Raw genomic sequence first — 25,464 nt, 5'->3', positions numbered from 1 at the left:
TATCATAAGATTGCTCTTCTCATTCTGAACAACTTTGCCTCTGGACACTCTTCTGTCGATCAAACGGTTCGTGAGTTATCGCTGATGATGTCAAAAACCTACTGTCGCGAACTAGTTCCTGGTTTTTCAACCGATCGGAACCAAACCAATGCAGATGACTTCTGTGGAGTGTGAATGTAAATAATCATTGAAAAAAAGTTGAAATTTTCTTTCACCGTTGCTTAGGGACGCAAAACTTAAAATGGGCTGAGCCTATCACATTAAAATGGCCATAAATCCAGAACGGCTTAACATATCATCATGGGGCTCAGATGATATGTGTAGACCATCACTCCAAGGTCATCTACAAAAGAAGGTGGCGTTTGGACACTAGGTGGCGCTAAAACAGTATGTTGACATGCATCTCATTTTTAAACAATTGTGTATCATATGACATTTGACATTTACACAAACTAATGATATCATTCGATAGTCCTCCTCTTCATTCTGAACAACTTTGCCTCTTGATGCATTGATGTCAAACAAAAGGTTCACGAGTTATCGGTGATGGGGTTTAAAACTGACTTTTGCTAACTAGTTCTATGATTTTCAAGCAATTTAAAAATTCTCTATTGCAGGCACATTATAATTTATCAATAGAGATTAAAAAATGGCCATGCCAGTTAATATGACGCGATTGTCTCCCGGCTTCCCTAATGTGATTGGTGCCATAGACTGCACACACATTGCCATCAAGGCACCCCCAGGCCACAATGAAGGGGATTTTGTGGCCCAAAATGGGGTTCACAGTATAAATGTGAAGGTGAGATTCATAACATTTAGTTTGATAATTATTCAAGGGAATGTATTCAATTATAAAACAAATCTCTTAGATGGTGTGTGACTATATATCATAGTATCAATGTGGTAGCGAAATGGCCAGGCTCTGTGCACGACCCAAGTATCCTAGAGAGTTATGCACATTATTTAAACGTGGCAAGTCAAAGAGACTTTACAAACTAAATAGATTACTAATCTTGGGCCTAACAGAACTGCATGTTTCTATTATACAGGTGACTATGATGGAATCCTGCTAGGGGACAAAGGCTATGCCTGCAGGCAGTATTTTATGACACCTGACACCAACCAACTTTGAATTAGATTATTTTGTTGTTTTATCGAGAGAAAACAGCTAGTCATGAGTGTGTAAGCATGCAACGCATCTGTGAGCTAATACTGATAATTTCTATCACTTTTCTGTGTGTGTGGGACTTTGATCCGTCGTGGGTTTGTTGGGGTTTGACCCCTTAGCCTGTTCGTGGATGCACTGCTCCATTGAATGGCGCAAATACTCGAAACCCGCTTAAAGGCTGCTTGCAGCTTTAATTGTTTATGCGATTATCACATGTTTTTTCCCTGAAATATATTTATGAACATTTCGTGCAGATACTTCATGATTTAATCAAGTTTCATACATGTTTTCAGCAGTATGCGTGTTCTTGATTATGTCTATTACCTCAAACATACTTCATACTTATATAAGATTATTGTATAGCAGAAATATTGAATCTGATAATATGGATCTAAACAGAAGAGCCTCATCTCCGTTTCTCAGATTTCTTTGTTTTCAATTTTTTTGTCCGGCGAGGCTGAAATCGGATCCTCAGAAGTGATTTGCTGGCTGTAGCTCTCAGCAGCTGGTCACTTGATACTATATGAAGTGTGGGGATCCTTTGCCAAGCCCACTAAAAACTTTATGCAAAATGGATATCACAAGAAAAACACAAGGGTCACAAATGAAGATGATGTTTCACGAAAGGTTTAGGGGCCTGATGACATTATCAGATCTCAAAAGTTTCTATGGCTTTCTATGGAAAGTTTTCTACTTGTAGGGTTTTTATAGTTATAAGCTGCCCCCTGCTGGGTGTTTTATAAAACACCAGTCAGTTTAAAGTTCTCTATACATTTAGCATCATTAACATCATGTTTGTGGAGCCCTTTGGGACTGTGAGAGTACTGCAGTGTTACTAGCTTAACTTCCCCCTTCAAAGTCTCAATATGATTTAGAATAACTTTAAATAGGACACAACGGACCGGTTTCACAGATAAGGCTTAAGTCCCAGACTAAAACATACGTGTGACCACCTGTCTTAACTTTATATAACTTGCCCTGAAGTATTTTAAAATATATGAGTGCCATTATTTTGTCTTGAGATGCACACCAGTAATGTATTGATCTAAGGTAGTGGTCCTCAAACTGTGGTACGCTTACCAGTAGTGGTACTTGAAGAGACCCCTAGTGGTACGTGACACGACTGGAAATTAAAACGTCTATATATTCATTTCGTGTTTTAAATACAATTTAAAAAATATAGATGATCGATAAATACGGTATACGTCTTATTTAGCCTATATGCAATTTTACCTGTTTGTTGTATGAATTACACAGAGCGGGAGCAGACAAACGCTTGTGAGTCTCTCACTCTCTCTTCTGATGAGCTGCATGTAAATTAAGCTTATTGTGTATTTCTGCACTTGAACTGCTGTTTTAAACTGTTGTTATTGCTGTTAATCGCTAATTTAACACGCGTCTGCATCCACTCGAGGTTAAATCAATGTTGCCATAGTTTTGACACACCATTTTAACAAGACCTGCTGCAGTATGAGTCTTATAGACTAGAAAACAAGATACTTAAAAAAGACTCTATAAGCGCCACCTTATAACACACCTGTCCCATTTATAATCTGATCTTGATATCTGTTTGTTAAATAAAGCTGTTCTCTGATGTTTATATATATATATATACAGTATATTTATATATTAGGGATGCACTGAAATGTACATTTTGGCCGATAACGTCAACCGCTAATTCTTTAACATTGGAAGCCGATAACCGATATATTGGCCGATATACACTATCGAAATATTAATATAAAATTCTGAAAACTGAAACAAAAGGCAAAAATTGGACAACTGATTTTATTTGAAAACATTCAATGTGGAAAAGAAGGTAACCATTAGTTCTCTTTTTCCCCTCAAAATCATGTACCAAGCCTACTTTACACTAGTTAATGATTCTTTAACTTTCAAACTTTTCTGGTATATTTAATCAACAAATTAAAGATGTTCTTCCAAAATATTTATTTCAATAGCCACATGTCTGACAGGTGTCAAAGCAGAAAGAACTCAAACAATATGCTTTTGTACCTATAATTTACACATTCATTGTATCTACATTAGGGGTGTGCGATATGACGATATTAGATCGCGAACGATTATAATGACTGCACGGTCCACTTTTTCGGGAAAATCGTTAAATCGTCCTATATAGTGCTGTTCTATAGAATTCGTCAACATACTTGCGATAGATTGCGCCATGTTAACAAGCTCGTATACGTTGCTTGTGAATTCAGTAAGATTAAGTGACGCGGTCAGTGAAGATGGAGGGAAACACGGAGGACTTGGTCCCTAAAAAAATTCTACATCAGTAATATTGAAATGGTTTGGGTTTTCCCCAACTGACACGGCCCAAACAACAGTTATTTGCAAATGTGGCAATGATAAGATTCGAGCGTCGTAAGGTAACACAACGAACCTTTTTAACCACCTCAAAATAAAAGGGACTGAAAGAGTATGCCGACAGTCAAATTATAAAGGGATCCCACGCGAGTAAATCAGGTACAACCAAGCACACGGAAACTAAAAGGCTTAAACAACGACTTTAGCGAAAGAAGCATTTGAGGAAAAAAAACACGTATCAGTATGACAGAATGAACAAGCGCTGGAAAGATGTCACTGACGCGGTCGCATTTTACTGGCCAAAGACATGATTCCCATAAAGACATTGGTAAATGAGGGCTTTAAAAAACTGCTCAAAGTCGTGGATCCACGTTACGAAATACCCAGCCAAAAATATTTATCCTCCACGCCCATTCCACAGCTTTACTCCGAGTGCCGCAACAAGATGAAAAACAAAATTCAAAATGTAAAGTTTTTTGCTAACAGCTGATTTATGGTCTTGCACTTGCATTTAATATTGACTTGATTAAAATATTCTTCAAAATATAAATGGTAAAGAGTATATTTTTATATGGGGACTTAGTTTGGCTGTATTGAAGCCCCTTTAATTTGCAAAATAGTCTTAAAACCAACTTGAAGAAGAACCGCGATAAAATCGTGAATCGTGATCTATCTGGAAAAAATCGTGATTTGAATTTTTTTTCTAGATCGCCCACCCCTAATCTACATACTGTATCTACATCAACAATGTTTTGATAACAGCAGTAAGTGAATGATCACGACAGAAAGACAATACTGTACTGTATTTTTACTGTGAGCAGCCTGCAGATGAAGTAGTTAACCAGAGGAAATGATTTAGGATTTATCAGCTTTAATATATCGGCATAAATGTTATTATCGGCACAGACCGATAACATAAAAAAATGACCATTTATCGTCCGATTCCGATATAGCCGATCATTTATTGTCCATCCCTAATATATATTGCTTTTTTATACTTATTCTCTGTCTTAAATATTATGCTTTAAATGTCTGTCTTTAATATAGGCGTGTTATCTTTCTGCAAGTCCCAACAAAGTTAATTAATTCCCCATAAGACAGAGACCTGTTTACAGTGCACTACACAAAAGTGTTTTGTGTCCACTATTACTGCTGACTTACTTGAACTAGCTGGATTAAAAAGTGTTGTGTAGTGTTGTATTATTATAATACATTAGAATTGGAGGATGAGGTGTGTCTTATCATGAAGCAAGTAAGGATTTACAGCTCTACTATTAATTTGAGTGTTTATTTGTGTGATTTTCTATGCCGGTCATGAGGTGGTACTTGGAACAAGAAATTTGATAAAAGGTGGTACTTGATCTGAAAAGTTTGAGAACCACTGTTCTAAGGCATTTTTATAAAAGCAACATAAATATCTTAATTTAATTAAGGTATAGTCCAGGATTCAGCTAAGCAGTGTCTGTGCAACCGGGCCAGCATGTATTAAAATACGCTCAATTGTAATCATCAAGATGTTGCCAGGTTTAAGAATACGGTTGAGATCGACGGCTTTAAAATGAAGCCTTTTCATTCGTCCTTAAAGAGAGATGACCCAAAACATGATTTTTGCCCAGGCTTGGTGAAATTCAGCAAGACAAAGGAGTTCTTTTTTATTTCTTATAGTTTAAAGAGTCCTCTCATTCTTGTCATCTGTCAGTGCCTCACTGTCTTGATGTTTCATACTGTAAAGTTGAAAAGGTAAAAAAGTAATATGGTGTGTTAGTGTTCCAGTGTTCGCTTCTTTCTTGCTCTATGCATGCTTTCCAGAATTTTTTTATAGTGAGTTTTTCTCACTACAGTTTGTTGTTTGTAAAGAAGATGTAATGAAAATTACAGGACAAAATACATTTGAATTGAAAATTGATCTCTTCAGATTTATACATTCAACTTGACTCTTCTTTTAACCAATTTTTTAATATGTTATATATATAATATATATATATAGATGAATATGTATTTTAGGAGGAGGGTCCTCACAAAAGATTCATCATATTTGGGAGTCCTTGCATCATGTAGTTTGACAATCTCCATCACAGAGACGAATAAAAAATCAAAAGGAATTCTTTATGTTTATTGCTCTTTTCCTGCTAACGTCTCTAAAATCCTTTTTATCAGAATTTCAAGGTGCTGTTCAGGATCCGTGTTGTTGGGGGATCTGCTTCTTACAGTTACCTAAATCCTCAAGATGGAAGGCCACTTCTCCACCCTGCGGTGGACAGGTAATATTCTGTGTGCATATGTGTGTGTGTGATATCTTCATCCTTCCGAGGGGAATCAATAACAACAATTCAGTGCGGATGAAGGTTTGGAAGCCATTCGCCTTGGGTTCGGAAGAAAATATAACTTTAATCCATTATTATTGCATTACGCTTCATGTTCCAAATAAAGCACAAATTCAGTTAAACATTTCACAAGAACTTCAGCTTGAATCCAGACTATATGAGACCATATAGAGAACCCTGCTAACAGTGGATTTGTAATGTTATGCGCATTGAAATATTCGTCAGAATCCACCTGCATCATGTGCTGCCAACAATGTGTAACACCCCATAAAAATGTCACGGCCATCATGATGTTCATTATTATTTGAAAGCACACATGGGGAAATAAAGTCATTGCTTTATCAACTCTCGTAATGAAATCATGTCATTTGGCGCGGCTGGTCAACATGAGGCGTTTTAATTATTTATGCATGCTTCATAATCTCAGACACCTGCAGTATTACAGATAATGTTAAAGTCAAGTCTTCATCCACTCACTCGCTGTTGTGGAAATTCATTTAGTCTATTCATCACGCTCCCAATAATGGGTCTTTGGAAAATGATCTAAAGGAAATTTGGCAGTTTTTGGTTTGTTTCTTGTTTTTTATCCAAGAAATATTTATTTTGTTTACATATTGAGCTCACTGTACGGTTTGTTGGATAGTTAACTGATCTTTTTAGATGCTTTATAATTTCTGAAAGCAAACAATACATTTATCTCATCTGGTCCTCATGGAAAAAGCCAGAAAATCCCACCTTGCCAAAATTGGTGCCTGGGCTATGCTTTCTATTCACGCTACGTGTAAAATTTTGAAGTTGGTTAAGGATCAAGTTTTTACATTAATGTGTTTTGGTTAAATGCAGCATTATTATAAAAAACATTATACATGCTGTAACTGTTAATAGTTTTTTGTAGGATTTTCACTCAACCTGAGCCTATGCTTGGAAAAAATATGTTTGTGCAAAGAATGAATTTGCCAGTGTAGCACATGTGTGATACAGTTTTGTACATGATTTAGACAGAGCCGCTTGTTTGTTTGAGTTTTTTTTTTTTTCGCAATGCTTCTTTGTGTGTGGTGTAAATCAGTGATGTACCGCTATTTTAGTTGTTTTTGCGTTTACAACTAGTTTTCTTGCTCCATGTCCGCTTCTCAATATGCGTTCTTCAGCGGTCTTGCGTGTTCGTGTTCTCGCTCTACGTCATCAATAACTGTCAAAATTTAGCCCAACTGTAACATTAATGTCAGTTTCGTCAGTTACCTAAACATATATATTTTTACGTGTATATATTTAACGTTTTATACTTGTGCTACAACCTCTGCCCTGACCATGTCATCTGAATTAAAAGCCATATGTACAATAATTGTGATATAATTGGAAATGTCTAAACTAAGATAGGAGGTAGAAACATATGATCTTAGACGGTTCAAGGTTTTTCTGGCTCAAATCTAAACCAGAGTCAAAATCCGTGTTTAAATATATCATGTCACACCACCCCAACATTTTGCTTTCTTACGCTAAAAGAACAGACATGATTGACATGTGATTCCTATTTGCTATTCAACATTTGGACACGTTGTTCTATTGTAGATGAGGGTGCATTTCCATATTTCCCTCCATCTGCTTGAATACAATGGAGATGAATTTCTCATCGACAATAACGTTCATCTTCATCATGAAATTCCTGATACACAATCTATTTTTCATTGCTTGTTTTTATTAAGGTCAGTCATGCATGATATGTTCATGTATGCAAGATGATTCTCTGTTATATCTCTTTCATCCCAGAGCTTTGAAGCTGTCTGGCTCAGGTGGACCTCCACACGTGAAGCTCATTGTTGAGTGGGAGCACCGAATCAAAGACTGGTAACATCATTAACTTCCTATACAAACATGAGAATGAGTCTGTGTAATCTGTATGCACTTCATTCTAAAGCCAACAAAGCAATGACCCAAGGTCATCTGTCTGTGTAGCCTGTTTGGTAATATCCAGGAGGAGGTGGTAAAAGATTCGGAAAGCGTTCGAGCTCAACAGCAACATCACGTTCAGCAACACAGCTGCACGTTGGACGAGTGTTTCGAGATGTACACCAAAGAAGAACAAGTAAGAAACACACAATATAAACACAACACTGACGATTGTCGTTTTGTTAGATACGAAAAATGAATTTGTGTTTTAGTGGGTTGTACTTGTTTAGGAGATGACAATCTTTGTATGACATGACCTGACGTGACTCATGTTTGCTCAGTTGGCCCCAGACGACGCATGGAAGTGCCCTCATTGTAAGCAGCTCCAGCAGGGCATGGTGCAGCTGAGTCTCTGGACGCTCCCCGACATCCTCATCCTCCATCTCAAACGCTTCCGGCAGGTGGGAGAGAAGCGCAACAAGCTCTCCACGCAGGTCCACTTCCCCCTCGCGGGTCTCGATATGGGCCGGCACGTGGTCAAGAGGAGCACAGGCGCCCGGCTGCCATCTGGCTCTAAACAACAGTCCGAGAGCAGCAGACCAGCGGCAGATGTCTTGTACGACCTGTACGCCGTGTGTAACCATCACGGAGGCATGCACGGAGGCCACTACACGGGTATGAGAAACGGATAGCTTGGAAGTGTAAAATTAGATTTTGAAATCAAATTTGTTGTGGTTAATTCGAGTACATGGGATCAAGTGCTAGTAAAGATGATTTAAAGGGGTCATATGACACGGCTAAAATGACTATTATCGTTTGTTTTAGAAGTTATGCAATGTGCTGCATTGCATAGTGATTGGTCGAATACTGCAAGCGTGTGACGGAAATGTAACGCGTCTTACCATATTAGGAATATCAGGTTCAAAGCAATTGTACTGACTGGTACACCCATCTTACTTGGGTATACATTTGGGTGGTCTAAGTCAAATCATACCATGAACTGACGTAGATTTGTGGGGGTGTGGTTACACGAGGCTTTCAGGCAGGTCTGGGTGAGCATTCGCTTTTAGATAGAATGCATCTTCTGTTCCGACACTTTAATTTTTGCCATTTTACGTATCTTATACATTCATGGGCAACTTATAACACACCAAAAATACAGATAACACGTATTCGCGCCATGTAACCCCTTTAGTAAAAGTTTTGGCAAGTGAAAATTTTCATAATATACTCACTCATGACACTCCAGATGTACAGTATAGGAGTGTTTCTTCAGATGAACACTACTAAATACATTTATAGTAAAATGCCTCATCCTTATCTAATTTCAGTCAGCACCAAAAGTGCACACATCCATAATAATAAAGCAGATTAATAAATGTCGTTTGAATCTAAACAATTCATGTATGTGATAAAAAGTTCATATTTTGACTGTATTGAGCGGTTGATATGTTGCACATTTACACATTAAACAAACATACAAGTCAGCTCAATGAATTCATATATGTTGTCACGTCGCTAACGTTGCATCTTGTTGTTTTTTGCATGTTTTGGAACAAAATATCATTTACATGTTTAGTCACACTTTTATATGAAGAAAAAGTTTATATACATAAGTGAGCATGAGGGCAAGTAACACCGTCTTCAAAAGCTTCTGAGTCATTTTTACTTTCATCCAGTGGGTCACAAGTGAATGTATGAAGTCTATTCCCCTCTGCTTCCTACTCCTTTAACTAAAAGAATTATGCTAATCTTTTTGTTTCAAAACGTCGAGTGTACTTCCAAAGCTCCGCTTGAGAGAAATTTATTCGAAAATATGCCACGCCCACAGTCGAACTCGTCAAGAGTCGTGAAAAGGCAAACTGGGAAAAGTACCTGAAAGTTTTCCAGGAACGTGACCCCGCTTCACATTTCAGCAAGATAATAATAGGGAGCACTTGTCAAACCTCTGCACCAATTATTTCGAGCAGAAAGTATGCATCATAGGTGTTAGGCGCTGGTCCAGCAACCTCAGCTTTCTGATCCGCCAGCTGCTGAACCTGAAATAAAGTTGAAAGGCAGGTGAAAAAAGGTCAGCCGTGCAACAGTAGACATCTCATGCTGCTGGAATAAAACTATATTCAAGCCTCATTACAACGCCAACCAATCTGCCCACTTTAGTTTTGTACCATATCTACCGATTCATATGAAGTTGAAATTATCTTATACTTTATAAATCCAAGCAAGAATCCTTTATACTTTATAAATCCAAGCAAGAATCCTTTATACTTTATAAATCCAAGCAAGAATCCTTTATACTTTATAAATCCAAGCTACCCTGAGTGTTTTAAATGCAAATGATACAAGGCATGTCAAATAAATGGTGTGTGTGTTATCTCTCGAGCAGCTTACTGCAGGAATTCAGTTGACGGGCGGTGGTACTCTTACGATGACAGCAGCGTTGATCCGGTGCCCGAGGGGGAAGTGTGCACCCGCGCCGCATACATCCTCTTCTACCAGAGACGTGACGCCATTCCAACCTGGTCCGCTAGCTGCTCCCTGCGAGGTGAGCACTCATGTCTGATCGAGAAGCACTGATGTGTGGAGTTAAACCTTCCGGAAGAGTTCCCCACACTTCTGTACACTCATATATACACACAGAAAACTTTATTTAAGATAAGAAGTCACAAGTTGTTTAATGAGCAGTTTAGTTCATGTGTGTTTGTTCATTGTTTTGTATTTCTTGGCAAATTTCTAAGCATCACTTTTAGGATATTTTTAAGAGGAAAATTTCTAATTCACAATGCATCATGAATGACGATTGGTCTTTTTCATTACATTCATTTTACCATTCATGGCGGTAAAAAAAAACATCCTTTACACTCAAGAGATGCAGAAGACGTTTTATACATGGTGTTTTATGCACATTCATATTATTTGCCATAAATCCATATTATTGATCACACTATAGGTTTGTCGCTGAGTTATTCAAACATGTAACCAAAAAAAAGTGCTTGTGAACTTCGACAAGTATTTATCGTTTAATTAATCGTTTTTTTTAAAAGGACACTTACGAAATGCATGTATTTACTTTTGTTTCATCTATTTTACTGAAACTCATACAGTAGTTCCCCCAAAAATGAAATTATTGATCTTTTTCTCCCGCAGAACACAAATTAAGATATTTTCAAGAATGTTGGTAACCGAACAGCACTGGAGCCCATTTACTTCTCGTGTATGGACACAAAACCAATGCAACTAAATGGGCCCCAGTTAACAACCTTTTTCGCAATGTCTTCTTTTGTGTTCTGCTGAAGAAAGAAAGTCACACAGGTTTGAAATGGGTGAGATAATGATGACAGGATTTTCATGTTTGGGTGTACTGACACTTTAAGTGTATATGCTGTAGCTGAGAAACTTATGTAATACATCTGGTACTTTTTTAGTCATTTAGATTAAGCAAACATCGCAGAAGTTCATCCTTAGATGTATAATCTCCCTTTAGCTGCAAACATTTCAGCCTCCTGGGTGCACACAGAATTCTCTGTTGCCTTGATGTGTACCACTACAATCACAACTGAGTGCTGCAGAGACACAGCCAACTGCTGGCTGCCTTCAAGGGGCTTTTGAAAAGCTTGAGACGCTTTTCAACTGCTCTATGTGAACCACATGTGCAGAATCTGAATACGAGAACAGAAATGCTCTAATGAAATATTTATTCAGCGCCAGTCGAGAGTCGACGCTACACACTCGCAACCGGAACAAAACACTTCCAGGAAGGACAAGCCGGTGATTATCAGGTCACCTGCCACACATTTATGGCCCCAGTTTTTTCTTGCTACACCACAGGCTGTGTGACTGCGTGATTTTTTGTAAAATGAAACATATCAGATCTACTTTGACAGCACAATTACGTCCGACCAAATTCCAGGTAATGAAAATGCGACGGTACGTTTAAAAGCATCAAGCAAACAATGAGAGGTGCAATGACAGCTTTGGTTACGAAGTGCATTTAAGCAAATTAAAATAGGTTTGATATGTTGAATAGTCTATAATCGCGGATGTTAACAAACAATTCAGAAAGGAACTATGCGAATGTTAGACACAATTATTACCCATACATTTTGCATGTTTTATGGTTTACTATATGTGACCCTGAACAACAAAATATCAGTCTTAAGGGTCAATTTTAATTCAATTTCGATATTGAGATTTTACATCTGCATAAATAAGCTTTCTTTTGGTATATGTGTTTTTAGGATAGGACAAAATTTGGGCGAGATACAACTATTAGAAAATGTGGACTTTGAGGGTGCAAAATAATCAAAATATTGAGAAAATCACCTTTAAAGTTGTTCAAATGACGTCCTAAGTATAGCATATTACTCACAGAAATAACGTTTTTGTATATTTGGATAGGACATTTACAAAATCTTTAATTTTTACCCATACAATGTATTTTGTCTATTAGTAAAAAGGATCCCGTGCTACTTAAGACTGGTTTTGTGATCCAGGGTCACATATTAGCACTGTATTTTAACATTTGAAGGATTTGATTGTTGTGCTTCTGTCCTATAAAACGGCACGATGATCTCAATCAATGTTTCTCTAAATTGTTCTGTAAAGTACAGTATGTTGAACCCCATGTTATCTTATGTTCTGATTTTGTCAGTGTAACATCAGAATGTGCAATTTGCCATGAAAACGAGTTTGTCCTTCAGAAGGTTTGAGGGAATAGAAAGCCTTATCACCAGATACATTCCCGAGCAGAATTAGTTTTAAAAGGTCGAGATAACTCTGAACTGTTGTGAATAGCTTCAAGCAACAGTTCAGGAATGGCAACCGAAGTGCACGGTTATTACATTGATGCAATATTGCCACCGACCTTCGGTGTTTGTCATTTTGATTCGATCAGAGGTACATAATTTAATTCCTCAATAGTGCCCGGAGCGTTAATGCATTGACGTTATCGCAAATATATCTGTTGGAAAGTAATGCAAAGGTGCTTAGACAGACAGGGGTGTGTGGTATGTTCAATCTACTTAGATGTATCACATTAAGGCATCAATGTTGCAGCTTAACCCGAGTAATATAAGAGAAGCGTTTTTTTGTCTCAAAAATACTGTTTGGTAGAGCGTATTGTATCTTCTCACCATTTTTCATTTAATGTCAAGCAAAGAGAGGTACTGTTTTGACTGCAGTGTTAAGCGGGCTGCACACTGGACTTCTTTGGCACAATTTGGCTGTCTGAGACCAATTTAATGAGCCACTTAGTATGACATGCTCACCGGCGTCGATTATCTTTGCAATGAATCTTAGCCTGACCATGTTAGAGATTTTGGTTCAAAATACAGTAGGTGACTGCTTGTGTGTGCGTGTGTTTAAGAGAGAGAGAGAGAGAGAAAGCAGCAGTTGTTGGTTTAAGATATTTTGCTCTTCTAAGCAAATATTGTGAACATAATAAGAAGTTCTTTCATATGTTTATGTATCAAACTCAGCCCACAATCCAATTTCAGTGCATATATTCACAATACAGTAGTATTAGCATATTTTGGGGGGGAAATGTATCTGAAATTTTAATTCATTTCGAAGACATGCAGTCTTCAATAATATGTTTGGTTTATATACAACTTACAGAATTGATAATGTGAAGCTTCTATATGTAAACTAATACAAATTGTCGCGGAAATCTGAAATTTAAAGTGCAAGGTAACCCAAAAATAAAAAATCTGTCTTCGTTTACTCACCCTCCGATTATTTCAAACCTGTAATTGTTTTGTTCTGCTGAACACAAAGGAAGATATTTGGAAGAATGTCGGTAACCAAACAGATCTCATCCCATGTTGACTCCCATAGTATATATTTTTCCTGTTATGGGATGAGATCTGTTTGGTTACTGACATTCTGCCTAATATCTTCCTTTGTGTTCAGCAGAACAAAAATATATATACAGGTTTGCAACAACCTGAGGGTATGTAAATGATGACAGAATTCACATTTTTGGGTGATTTGTCCCTTGAATGTAAAGTTAAGAAATAAATAAGAAAGGCTGAACTGCAAGAAAGAATTCCTTAAGAACAAAGCTTTAAAATTAAGCATTAAAATGTTGACAGGTGGGCTTTGTTTTCTCTAACTTGATGCTGAATTCCCCTCTCTGTTGTCCCCTCTGACCGCTGGCTTTGTGAAAACACTTAGGGGGGAAAGAAAGCTGATAAACTTCAACTGCGGGGTGGAATTTTATTCTGGTGGTTGTATTCTTGTGTTTTGCAGAGAGACTATTTCAATAATTACATTTTATCTCAGAGATCATTCATTCTGTGATACTGCATAATGATGAATTTTATTCACGCTAATATATGACCCTGGATCACAAAACCAGTCTTAGATAGCACGGGAGCATTTTTAGTAAAAGCCAAAGATACATTGTGTGGGTCAAAAATATCGATTTTTCTTTTGTGCCAAAACTCGTTTGGATATTAATTAAAGATTATGTTCCAAGAAGATATTTTGTTCATTTCCTATTATGTACAATCATAGGATTGTATTGATTTCCTATGAAAAAACTTAATTTTTGTGAGGGGATGGCATACCACAGTGCCCCTGATAAACAACTTCAAATGGCATTTTCTCAATATTTAGATTTTTTTCCACTCCCAGATTCCAGAGTTTTAAACGGTTGTATCTCAGTCAGATATAGTCATATACTAACAACTCATAAATCAAATGAAAGCTTATTCATTCAGCTTTCATATTATGTAAACATCACACTTTCGAAAGATTGACCCATAAGACTGGTTTTGTTGTCCATGGGTCACATATTATGTCGTATTTTATTGTGCTTGGTAATCCTCATTTTATGTCTCTTTGTGGTCTTAACAAGCATTTCAGTTTATCGTCAGAAAGCCAGAAGAATTATAACTATTAGATGTTTATTTGGCTAACAGTAAGTTATTTTATTAAACCACAGGCTCCATCTCCTCCTCGACATCAGATCACTGGCTCGCCAGACTGACCGCAGAAAATCTGATCTCTACACCACCTAACAAACTGACCAACTCATCTTCAGCCCCTGAACCTCAAACCCCACACGTTCCTGTCATCCATGAGCCTCCTAAAGAAGACACTGGTAAGTCTACTCTGTTTGTCTGCAACTGAACCTCACAACAATACACTTGTGTTTATACTGTTAGGCTTTTAAATTCAGTTCCGGTCTTTTTTGTGTTAAGATCACTTTTTCATTCCTTATTAATGTTTTTTTCTAACTTCTAAAAATAATTTAAAAAACTCATTAAAACAATAAAGTCGACATTAAAAAACAATTCAACACCATGTTATACTTTTAGTGTCTTCAAAGTCGCTACTATTTGCCCTGAATTTGCTGAATTGTAATTTTATCAACATTTTTTATCTTCAGGTCTCAACATGAGATGCTTTTTAAACAGTGTTAAAGTAATTCTCATCTATGCTGGGCTCTTATTGGCTGTGCTTTGCTCATTATTCACTCCAAATCATCTATTTCAAAAACTCTTTATTATATAAAATGCTTGTTTTCTAACATAATAAGTTATATGATCACTCGTAATTTTGTCAAGTTCAAATACATAATAAAAGTGCCTTTAGATCAAATGATTTTTAAGATGACCCTAAACATTTGAATGGTAAGTTCTCAATTTTCTTCTTCTCACTGACATTTGAACATTTAAAACCCCAAAAAGAGAACTACGTATTTAGGTTAGCTGAATACCTAAAAAATCCATCAATATCACTGTTCACAATGCCGTTCACATTTTCTCCTTTTTTTGGTCATGTGACATTCAACCTTTACAATTACGACGCTTACACGCTATAAATAACTCCTAAGGAGCCTTTAAACTAGAAAGTATAAGATCGATTTTGAATAGGAATAAAGACTAATGTATTTCCAAGGGACGGATGAGGAACTTTAATCATAACACTTTGGCATGAAAGTTGCCACATTGCTACTGAAGTTGAGAAAAATGTCACCACTTAAAAATTCATTCTCATTCTTCATTTTTTACTTTCCACCATTAAGTTGAAAAATAAATGGGTTGCTGTGACCTCATATAGAATATGTGTTAAAACTACATAAGTCCACATATCACTGACATATCACTCATTTTCTGCTTTAGATGGAAATGTCTCATTGCCGTTTGTAAGGACCCCTCGTGGCCAGAGCGTGAGTATGCGTAACAAATCCAAATCAAAGACGAGCAAAGTCCTTCCGCTTCGCTGGTCATTTGGTTCCAAGGACCGCCGAAAACCATCGACCGCCCCGGCACAAACAGGAACCGACGAGCTGGTGGAGTACCTTGAGTCTGGTCGACGCCCTCGTTGTACCAAGGACCCAATAGTTAGTATCGTAGCTAGTCCTTCGCAGGTCAAAGCTAAGCCGCGTGAAGACGACGCTCTCAGTTCCCCAAGTGGAGGCTTGGAGCGAATTAGCCATCAAGGTCCAGATTCACCTCGATTGCCTGAAGGCCAGAGCAGGCCGGCATCAGACTTTAACAGCATCGCTTCTAATTGCAGTTCGAGAGCCGGTGGCTCATCTGCCAGGAACAGCTCGAAATTATCCAGGCAGGAGCATGACAGCACTCAGGTTGGCAAGTCGCTTCGGGGTTCCCCTAACGGCCTTCCCAATGGGACCAGTTCGAGCGCTAATGGTTCCAGCAGCGCATCTCATTCCAGGGACTCCACATTGAAAAGGATCCGAAGCCAAGCGGCTAACAGGACTCAAGCACAGGTGGCTGCTGGGAAGGGCGAGGACAGCAGGTGCAAAGATGGCGGCGTTTCAGGCACGACGCATTCGGCCACTCAGTTGCACAATGGGAAGGGTAAGGAGGTGGCCTACGGAAAAACGCTTCCCAATAAAAGCTCAGCCAAAACGTCTCTGTCCAATGGAGCTTTAAACGGAAAGGCGACTGAAGTGAGAAAAGCCAATGATACCCACAAAAGCTCCACTAAACCCAGAGAAAAACAGGTTTCAGGAACCACGGGCGATATTAAACGCGCCCACAGTTCAACTAATATTCAGAGCAGGCTCGACACGACTTTGAAAAGGACATTGTCTCTCCAAAGAAACGGCCCACTGGTGCCGCTTCACAAAGGGCCCGCGGTAGAGAAATCCAACTATGCAACGCTTCACAAAATCAGATACAGCAGCACATCACTCGGCAGACAGAGACCTGTACCTGAATCCTGCTTCTGAATTATGACTTACACTGTGGATTGTGATTTTTGTATACGTGCGGTCTGCGTCTGTCAACATCAAATCTGCATTCGTGGATCATAGAGGACCTCATTGTGTTGCCTGTGCGAACAATAATGTTTTATACTGTAATGTTTGACCGTCCTGATCGGGTTTGAGATTTCACACTAATTTTGCGAAACCTAGGTCAACATTCTCTCATGAGGTTGATAACTTTAAATACAAATATAGCACTCCAGATGCACACTGTTTTAATAACAGCAAAATTCTATGATGTAAGCACTGAGTCAGCGTTTGATTGGTTGTTTAGGGTTTCAGGGTTAAACGTGGTGCTAACCTCGTTACACATTAAATGTTTCTGAACCCAAGGTTTAATACCAATGTTGACCCAGGGTTAAGTGTGAAAATCTAAAATCCTGTTTGGATGGTTTGAAATCTTGAGTTATATCATCAGGACGTTAACCTTATTAACACTAATAATACTGAAGGATCTGTCCAGAAACAGGTCTGTGGACTCCGAAATGAAGTACCGTTTAGTGAAGTATGTATTTAGTGAAATGATGGTGTATATTTATGCAAGTGCCTTTTTGCTGTATAATGGTGACAGTGCCTGTTTTCACATGAATATTCATGCGCACACCTCGCCATATAATCGATTCATTTGGCTTAGACTGATTAAAACATAACACAGGGATTCGCTTATGCAAGTCACTCGCCTCAATATCCACAATGAGACGGTTTAAAAACGCCGAGCATCTCACACTACCCTGCACATTTTGTTTGTTTTGGCAGGAAGGGACTATGCAAAACTGGACACATGTGCATGCACTGTACACATTTGTGATGGTTATCAATGTGGTTAGAGGGTCACGTTGAGGTAAAAATGAAAATTCTGTCGCCATTTAATCCAAAGCTAGGCTGTATTCCTCTATAGCTTCATTTGCAAAAGTTCATTGGTTCAATCCTATTAATCCCACACACTGTGCTGATAAAATACAGCCATGGAAAAAAATAAAGATTCCAAATATTCATGGTGGTCATTCCAGTCCAGTTTGCGTTGAGTATCAACAAAATCATTCTTCAAGACATCTAACAGCAACTAGAAAGACTGACAGCATGACAAGATACATGAAAACTGTGAAAAAAATCAAGGTTATCTACTTTTTTATTTAATAAATACATGTATTGCTTTAAAGATGAATATGAACATGTTTTCTTTGCAGTAAGCTATTTGAGGTCTGTAAAAATACAGAGCATCGTTTCTGTTAAATTGACATGTTAATCCAGTTTTTATTCCAGAAAAGAAATGCAAAGAGAAACAATATTTATGTTAGTGATTCGGGAGAAATATTGTCAGCAGTTAACAGAATGAAACTAAATGGATTATTTTACCTAAACACATTACCTATAAGTGGTCAATTCCGAAAAACTGAAAATAATTTTGCAAAGGTCTCTTGTTTTTTTTCTGTGGCTGTCGGCTATAACTTAAATGGAATGCAAGTCATTTTGGATAAACGTTTTGCCAAATCCATTAATGTAAATGCCTCTTTTTTTGCTCTGTGAAACACAAGAGCAGATCTTTCAAATAATGTTGATGCTGTTTTTATACTATGAATGGCCAACACAGTCTCACGGGAATTCGTGAAATTGTCACGAACCCTGATCTATTAATTTGTATTCATCAACACTAATTTCCCCCTTTTTTCGTGTCAGTCAGCACGCAATTTTTGCATGTCACTCAGCACGACTTTCCATCAAAAGTTTAATATGCGTTGTCTATGTATGAATATATTTCAACTCAATCTGATGGGAATTCATATGTAATTTACAAGGTGGATCATTCCTGTGAATTCCTATTTTCTACGATCTTATTCGTATGTTTTGGTATGATATGACTTCTCCCCTGTGACGTTAGGTTAAGGGGCGGAGTTAGGGTAGCCATTTATCATTGCTTTGCCACCTTGTGAAACTAACATTTTTTGTGAGGCTGTGAATTTAGGGTTTGGGATGAGTTAGGGTGTTGGTTAGCCACCTCCAGTCCCGGATTGGCTAATTGGGAGCACCAGGAGAATTCCCGGTGGGCCGGTCTGTTTTTTTGGCCGTGAGGGCCTGTGTTGTCATGGCACGTTTGAAATGTGGATGCTGCTGTCCCTAGGCTGCCTTCACTCACAGCAGACCTAATCTTTTATTTATTATTTTACCGCAGCCCCACTCTTTTTTATTTCATATTTTTTCGAAGCCCCACTCAGAGTGCAGCCTGCAGGTTAATGATGACGTTATTATCTTTTGACTCCCTGGCCCCGCCCCCGACAGCGGCACTGCAAGTTAAAAAGAAACCTCAGAAACAAAAATGGATAACAGAAAGCGCAAAGGCGGCTCTGAAAAGGCTAAAAGAAAAAAGCTCTGGAAACTGACTCGGCCAAATTTTCTAAGCTGACCACATTTTTTCTCAAAACAAATAAAGACGACGAGAGGGCCGGTAAGCTAACGTTAAGGTAGTTAGGAATAGGAGCACTGCAAGATGCTAGCGGCCGTGCAAAACAAAGTTGTCTGCCAACCACCGTTCATGTATCAAACTTTTTCTTGTAGCTCTTCAGCAGCAGCCGCCTCTAGTCCAGTTTGCTGACGTGATGTGATGAAGAGCAAGGCCCAGTAACATTACCAAGCTCCAGTCATGAGCCCAATACACCAGAATGGGCAGGTAGGATTGTCATTCAGAAGAACTAGTTATGAAGAGCCCTGAAAAATGCCCTGAGATAATTAATGATATTTGTGGTAACAGAAATAAATGTTTAAAATTGTATTTAGTGACCGAAACAGAGCCAGGACCCAGTTGTATCATGCCAGAGACTCTCACTGTGAAAGACACAGCAGGTAAGCTGTTGTTGTACCGCAGTCACAGTGTGTGTGAATAAGCAAACATGATCACTGCAAAAAAATGCTTTTCTTACTTATTATTTTTGTCTTGTTTTCAGTTCAAATATCTAAATATTCTTAACTCAAGATACATTTACTAGACAAGTGAAATGGCATAAGAAATTATGTCTTGTTTTCTGAAAAAACACCTAAAAATGTTTTACTTAAAACAAGCTAAATCTTAATTCAAACGGAAACACAATTATTTTTCTTCCCCGTTGGCAGATAATGTAGGCTAGCTTGTTTTAAGCAAAAATCACTTAATTTTGAGGTGTTTTTTTTCCAGAAAACTAGACATAATTTCTTATGCCATTTTACTTGTTTTGTAAATGTATCTTGATTTAAGATTTTTTTGGACTGGAAACGAGACAAAATATTAAGTAAGAAAAGCATTTTTTTTGCAGTGATCCAATTAGTTACAATATAAAAACTCTCTATGCCCAAGTGTTACTAGTGACCCATTATGTTTTTAATCAAACGATAGTTACAAAGCCCACAATTGGAAGGGAATAGAATAAAAGTCATATGCATTAAGCCTCCATATTTTTACATTTGGAAATTTTAATTTGCTTTAATTTGATTTATGAACGTGCTTTCCATGTCATACAGGTGAACTTGAGTCTAGACATACAGAAGGAAGTGTGAAAGGGATAATTATCATCATTTTAATATAGTCAGTCGTAAACTAAAGTGGGCTGGTCTAAGGCATGAAACTCCAGGGCTGAAAATGAGTCCCAATCCGGCCCTGGCCACCTCCTAAAGTATTTGCGACTTCTTTTGATATCAGTCTGTGTATTAAAATATTAGTGATGGTGACTCGAAAAAAGTTGTGCTAAGTGACACGAAAAAAAGAGGAAATTCATGTTGAGGAACACAAATTAATAGATTACAGTTCGTGACAGTTTAAACTGTCATTAACATTGAGCTCAAGGTCTCCTTTTGTGTTCCGAGAAAGTCACACATTTTTCGAACAATAGTAATACTAAACTACAACAGAATTCTCATTACGGAGTGAACATTTTCCTAAACGTGTACATTTAGGTACAATGGAAGAGAAAATGGAAATCCCATGAAGCATGAAGATGCACAGCAATACCAAACAAAGCAAATAAAATATCTGAGGAATCAATCGTCTGAGAATTTGATGTTGTTGTTTTTCCCGCTCCTGTTTGTTAGTGTGCACTTTTCATTTATCCAGATGATGCTGTAAATGAGTTTGGCAAACGCTTCATGTCGTTCAGAAACCTGTTGTTTACTCTTTATTTGATCTGGAGCATGTGGCGTCCCATTGCTTTCGATTGGTTTTAAATTGGTGATCAATGGCTAGTTCTGCTTATATATTCGTATGCTTGTGCATTCAGGCAGAACAAGTTGTGAATCAGATTTTTCCTGGCGTCATGAATGATACCTAAAATGTGCAGTTCTTCTCAATGTAGGGCTTTTAAAGCCCTGAGTTACGTTCTTTTGTGAGCACTTATGAACAAATCAGCATTGCCATAGAAACTGAAAAGCAAGGCAAATCCACTCGGTACACCTTAGCAACATGCTGATGCAAGTTTCTTATCTCATTATGTCTATGCAACTCAGACCATACAGTAATGATGCATTCGGATAGAATACATGTTTAATGGCTAGTCTATATCTGATATTTATTGCATATGAGCAATACAGCTATGAAAAAATTAAGATGCACATTTTCTTTTAATCAACATTTGTAAATGTATTGTGCCCGATCGGTGTCTATTGAACAAAATCAGACCTCAGGAGTGACAAAGTCATCCAAGCAATGTGAAAGACAAAATGTAACACCCACAAGGGGCACCACAAAAAAATCAAAAAAGAACAAATCAACTCATGGCAACTACAAACAGATCGTATATACAGTACATAGTTCTTTATTGGTCACAGATAAATAAATAACAGATCATTTAAACTAGACAAGACTTAAAAAATAAATACAGAATAATTTACACTTTTCTAAATACATGTGCAAATAGGCCATTACTGCTTTAAATGAATATGAACTTGTTTTCTTTGCAGTATTTGAGGTCTGAAAAATAAAGAGCATCTTTTCTTCAATATTCCCCTGTTTTTCCAGTTGTCATTTTCTGCAAATAGAAACAATATTTTTGTTTGAAATTTGGGAGAAATATAATAATCTACAAAAAATACCCAAACACATGCATTCAGAAAATCACAAAATAATTTGGAAACGGTTTCTACATTTTTTCCCCAGCTTTACAAAGTTGTTTTGCTGTAGACTATTTGAAGTCATGAGATGTGAGTTGTCGACAAGGATTGTGTAATCTTAATCAACTCTGTTACAGCATTTAAATGTGGAATAATTCATTAGTTTGTAATCCGGATTTACTTTTTCTAACCTCAGCCTGCACAGTCTCCTAGTGATGGGATCACATATCACATCTCAATATGATAATTTAGAAAACTAGAGCGCCGGGCGATTGCTAGTGTGTCACAGCCCTTAGGACCTGTGCTTATATAATACTTTAAGAAGTGTTACAACTTTATATTGTTGGATGTAAAAAAGTGATAATATCCAGAGGACGCTTTTTTAAATATAGGCTATATTTTGCTCCTGAGGGATTTTGTGTGCTAACTGCTTGTGCTGCACATTCATTGAACTCTTGATATAAATTGGCTGAATTCTGCATAATTAAACATACGCTGAGATTCTCCGACAGCCAAAGACTGAGGGCAGTTTAACATGCACTTTACAGCAGTTTGTGCTTATATAACACATTGTACGCTGTTGTATTTTTAGCTCAGGATTCCTAAACACTTTCTGATGAGTTGCGTGGGCTGTTTGATTCGCTCCAAAAACACATGAAATAGCACCTCGATCATTTCCTAATCGTTCCTTAATAAATCATGTCTTGAAATTAAGAAATCTACTTAAGATATCAAACCCAATATACTTTATCTGCTGGCTTGCCTATACATGAACATCCTGCTTGTTGTTATAAAGATTGCAGCTATTCACATCAATAAACCATTGTGGCTTATATGGTTTATATATTGCTTGTCAGTACATTTGTGTTTGGAAAATGTACAATATGCACTTGGGGTTTTGTAAATAAACGTGTCTGTCTGTGTAACCTTCACACTGGTAGCTTTAAAAAAACACGAAGTTTCAGTCTTCTCTTTGTCAAGCCAACATCAGAGTTGGCTTTTCTTTTGGCGAAAAGTGCAGCATTTGTACCTTTGTAATAACACACTGACGAATGACAGGGAACTAAGAAAGTGACAATTCAAAGTTTTACAAGTTTTAAAGTGAAACAGCATCGTGAACCACTGTCAGCTTGTTATTAAGTAAACTACATATTGGAGGAAACTAGAATTTGGATGTTGCCTTAAGGCTAAATTACACTACAAGACTTTTGCTCAGATTTTCCCAGATTTTCAGTCTGGACTTGTTGCAGAAAGTGTGCAGATGGGGTCAGTTAGTGTGTTTCTATCTAAAACTTTCAAAATGTCTGCAAATGATGTCTAGTTTAAAAAAATCTGTTCCGATTTTAAGTCTTGTAGTGTATTCCAGCCATGATTTAATTTGGGGGTAAATTATCAACACAGTCTAAACTATACATCCCGAAATCATTTTGTGCAGTGCTGCTGCATCGACTTTAAACCAATCACATTTCAGCTTTCCAGGCTCACATTACAAATTTATTACATCAGATTGAAAAGGCCTACGCTTTGCATTCATAAGCAGGTAACCCGGTAGCAGTTTACCTTTAAAAATAAAATGTAACAAGAGTGTGATTCAAGCTTCGGTTATCGTTATTGTCTCAAATGTATTGCAAGAGATAAATTAATATTTTTAATCTGGTCAACTTTATATCTAAACCATTTATGGAAAAAAATTGTCTTCTTAAAACGTTCTTTTTACTACTTTAATGACGCACACAATCTTATTACTTGAATTATTTGAGTTAAACTGAATGGTGCGATCTCAGTGAAATATTTGCCATTTGGCTCACACACCTTTGAGATTTCCTTCAAGCTACCTTTCATACCGCATGAGTCATTAAGCCTTACAGGATTAACATTATGATGTTAAACCGTGAACTGACAGTTTAACACCAACATGTCCCATTTAATTTCTCCAACTCTTTGATAGCCGATGGTGGACGTTTCGAGATGTTTTGCACAACACTGTTTTGTATAATCTTGTACTTGCATCCTTTACAGGAAAAAAACATTACTGATTTCATTTTTTTTTTATGCGTTTAAACCTTTTCTTCAAGCCCCAAACGGAGCAAAAGTTTGAAACGTCTTGGAAATAGTGCCGGCACTAATTGGAGATGGCAGAATAGCCCCCGTCCTCCACTGGGAGAGATGGTTCATAATTAGTTTTTGATGAGTTTTTGGTTACTTGTTTTTCGTCTCGAGGCTCAGCTGTAGTCCTCGAAACCATTCATTTATATTGTTTATCATTTAGCAGAAATGGATCTGATGCATTAATAAAGCACGACATTTGTCATAAAGTGAGTGTAAACACAACCACCAGACCGACCAGATGCAGTGTTATCCGGCTACCTCCTGTACCGCCAGCTTTTACTCGAGGCATTTGGATGTGTTTCTGACTGATCCCTTCAGCTCATCAGTTCTGTCAGTCTCTCGCCTCTGGTAGCCGCTTCAGAGTATTATTTTCAAAGACCTCCCGTGTAATGAAAGAGCTACTTTCCTCCTGGACTCAGAGTCCTTAACTCGCAGTAGCCTACTAATGGATTATGATCCAACAGAGCGGCTACACGCTGTTCTCTTCTGCACAATACTTTTAATGTCTTTTTTTATCAATCTTTTCAAGCTAGAATTTATTGACCTGATTTCTTTGTTTTATGGGCGGCACACTCATTGGGGGTTGGGGTTGTTGAGACCAATTTCAAATCAGATCTCAACCTGGGTTTCAAAGCAACAACATAAACAAGCATTACTGCGAATGTGCGATTCTATGGCCCAAATTTAACTTCTGGTACACATCCGACAAATAATAGAAATAACAACTAAATTACTTTAGCTAGAACCTTTAAAAGCATGTCTAGCTAGTACTATTTTTGCTAAACTTAAATGCGACAAAGTTACACAAGCCATTCAAATGGTATAGGTAATCAAATGAATATACAATAAAATACAATTAATGTTTATTTAATACAATTGTTAAATAATCTAATCTAAATAAAATTAAATATTAATAGTTATCTTATTAGCCAATAGACAGGGCTAGGCTTCGAAACAGCATTGTAAGCCTAAATTGATTGTAAAAACGATCGTACGAGTGATGTTACGATCAAAAAGCATCGTAATTTAAGTAGCAGTTGAAAATCATCGTAGATCTACGAGCCCTCTAGAGTAAAAGCTCAAAGTGCATCTTAAGAAGAAAGATTTATGAGGTCACCTGCAGGACCACCGGAGAAATGTGCTTAAAGTGGCTGTAGAAAACGCTAAGATCCATCCTTATCGGAAAACTCGGCCCAGACCGATAAACAAACACAGATCGGAAGTTAACTTCGGCCAGATGAAACCGCGTATAAGTCAATCATCACGGTTATTAATAAATATTACTTAAACTTTGGCATCTAATGCATTGCTCACTGTTTGTGCATTGGACATGA

General features: G+C 37.5%; 1 protein-coding gene across 1 annotated transcript in view; it reads left to right on the top strand.

Annotated features, from left to right (window-relative positions):
• Nucleotides 1-18,116, top strand: part of usp43b (ubiquitin specific peptidase 43b) — a 97,283-nt gene extending 79,167 nt beyond the window's left edge. The window contains exons 9-15 of the mRNA XM_056752149.1: nt 5,657-5,760; nt 7,591-7,668; nt 7,777-7,906; nt 8,052-8,385; nt 10,097-10,255; nt 14,657-14,815; nt 15,840-18,116. Coding sequence (XP_056608127.1) covers nt 5,657-5,760; nt 7,591-7,668; nt 7,777-7,906; nt 8,052-8,385; nt 10,097-10,255; nt 14,657-14,815; nt 15,840-16,915 — 2,040 coding nt within the window. The 3' untranslated portion in view covers nt 16,916-18,116. The remainder of the gene's footprint in view (nt 1-5,656; nt 5,761-7,590; nt 7,669-7,776; nt 7,907-8,051; nt 8,386-10,096; nt 10,256-14,656; nt 14,816-15,839) is intronic.
• Nucleotides 18,117-25,464: the final 7,348 nt, after the last annotated feature.

The sequence above is a fragment of the Triplophysa dalaica genome, chromosome 7 (genome assembly GCF_015846415.1).
Source record: "Triplophysa dalaica isolate WHDGS20190420 chromosome 7, ASM1584641v1, whole genome shotgun sequence".
NCBI classification, from domain to species: Eukaryota; Metazoa; Chordata; class Actinopteri; order Cypriniformes; family Nemacheilidae; genus Triplophysa; species Triplophysa dalaica.
This window is presented reverse-complemented; position numbering and strand designations above follow the sequence as displayed.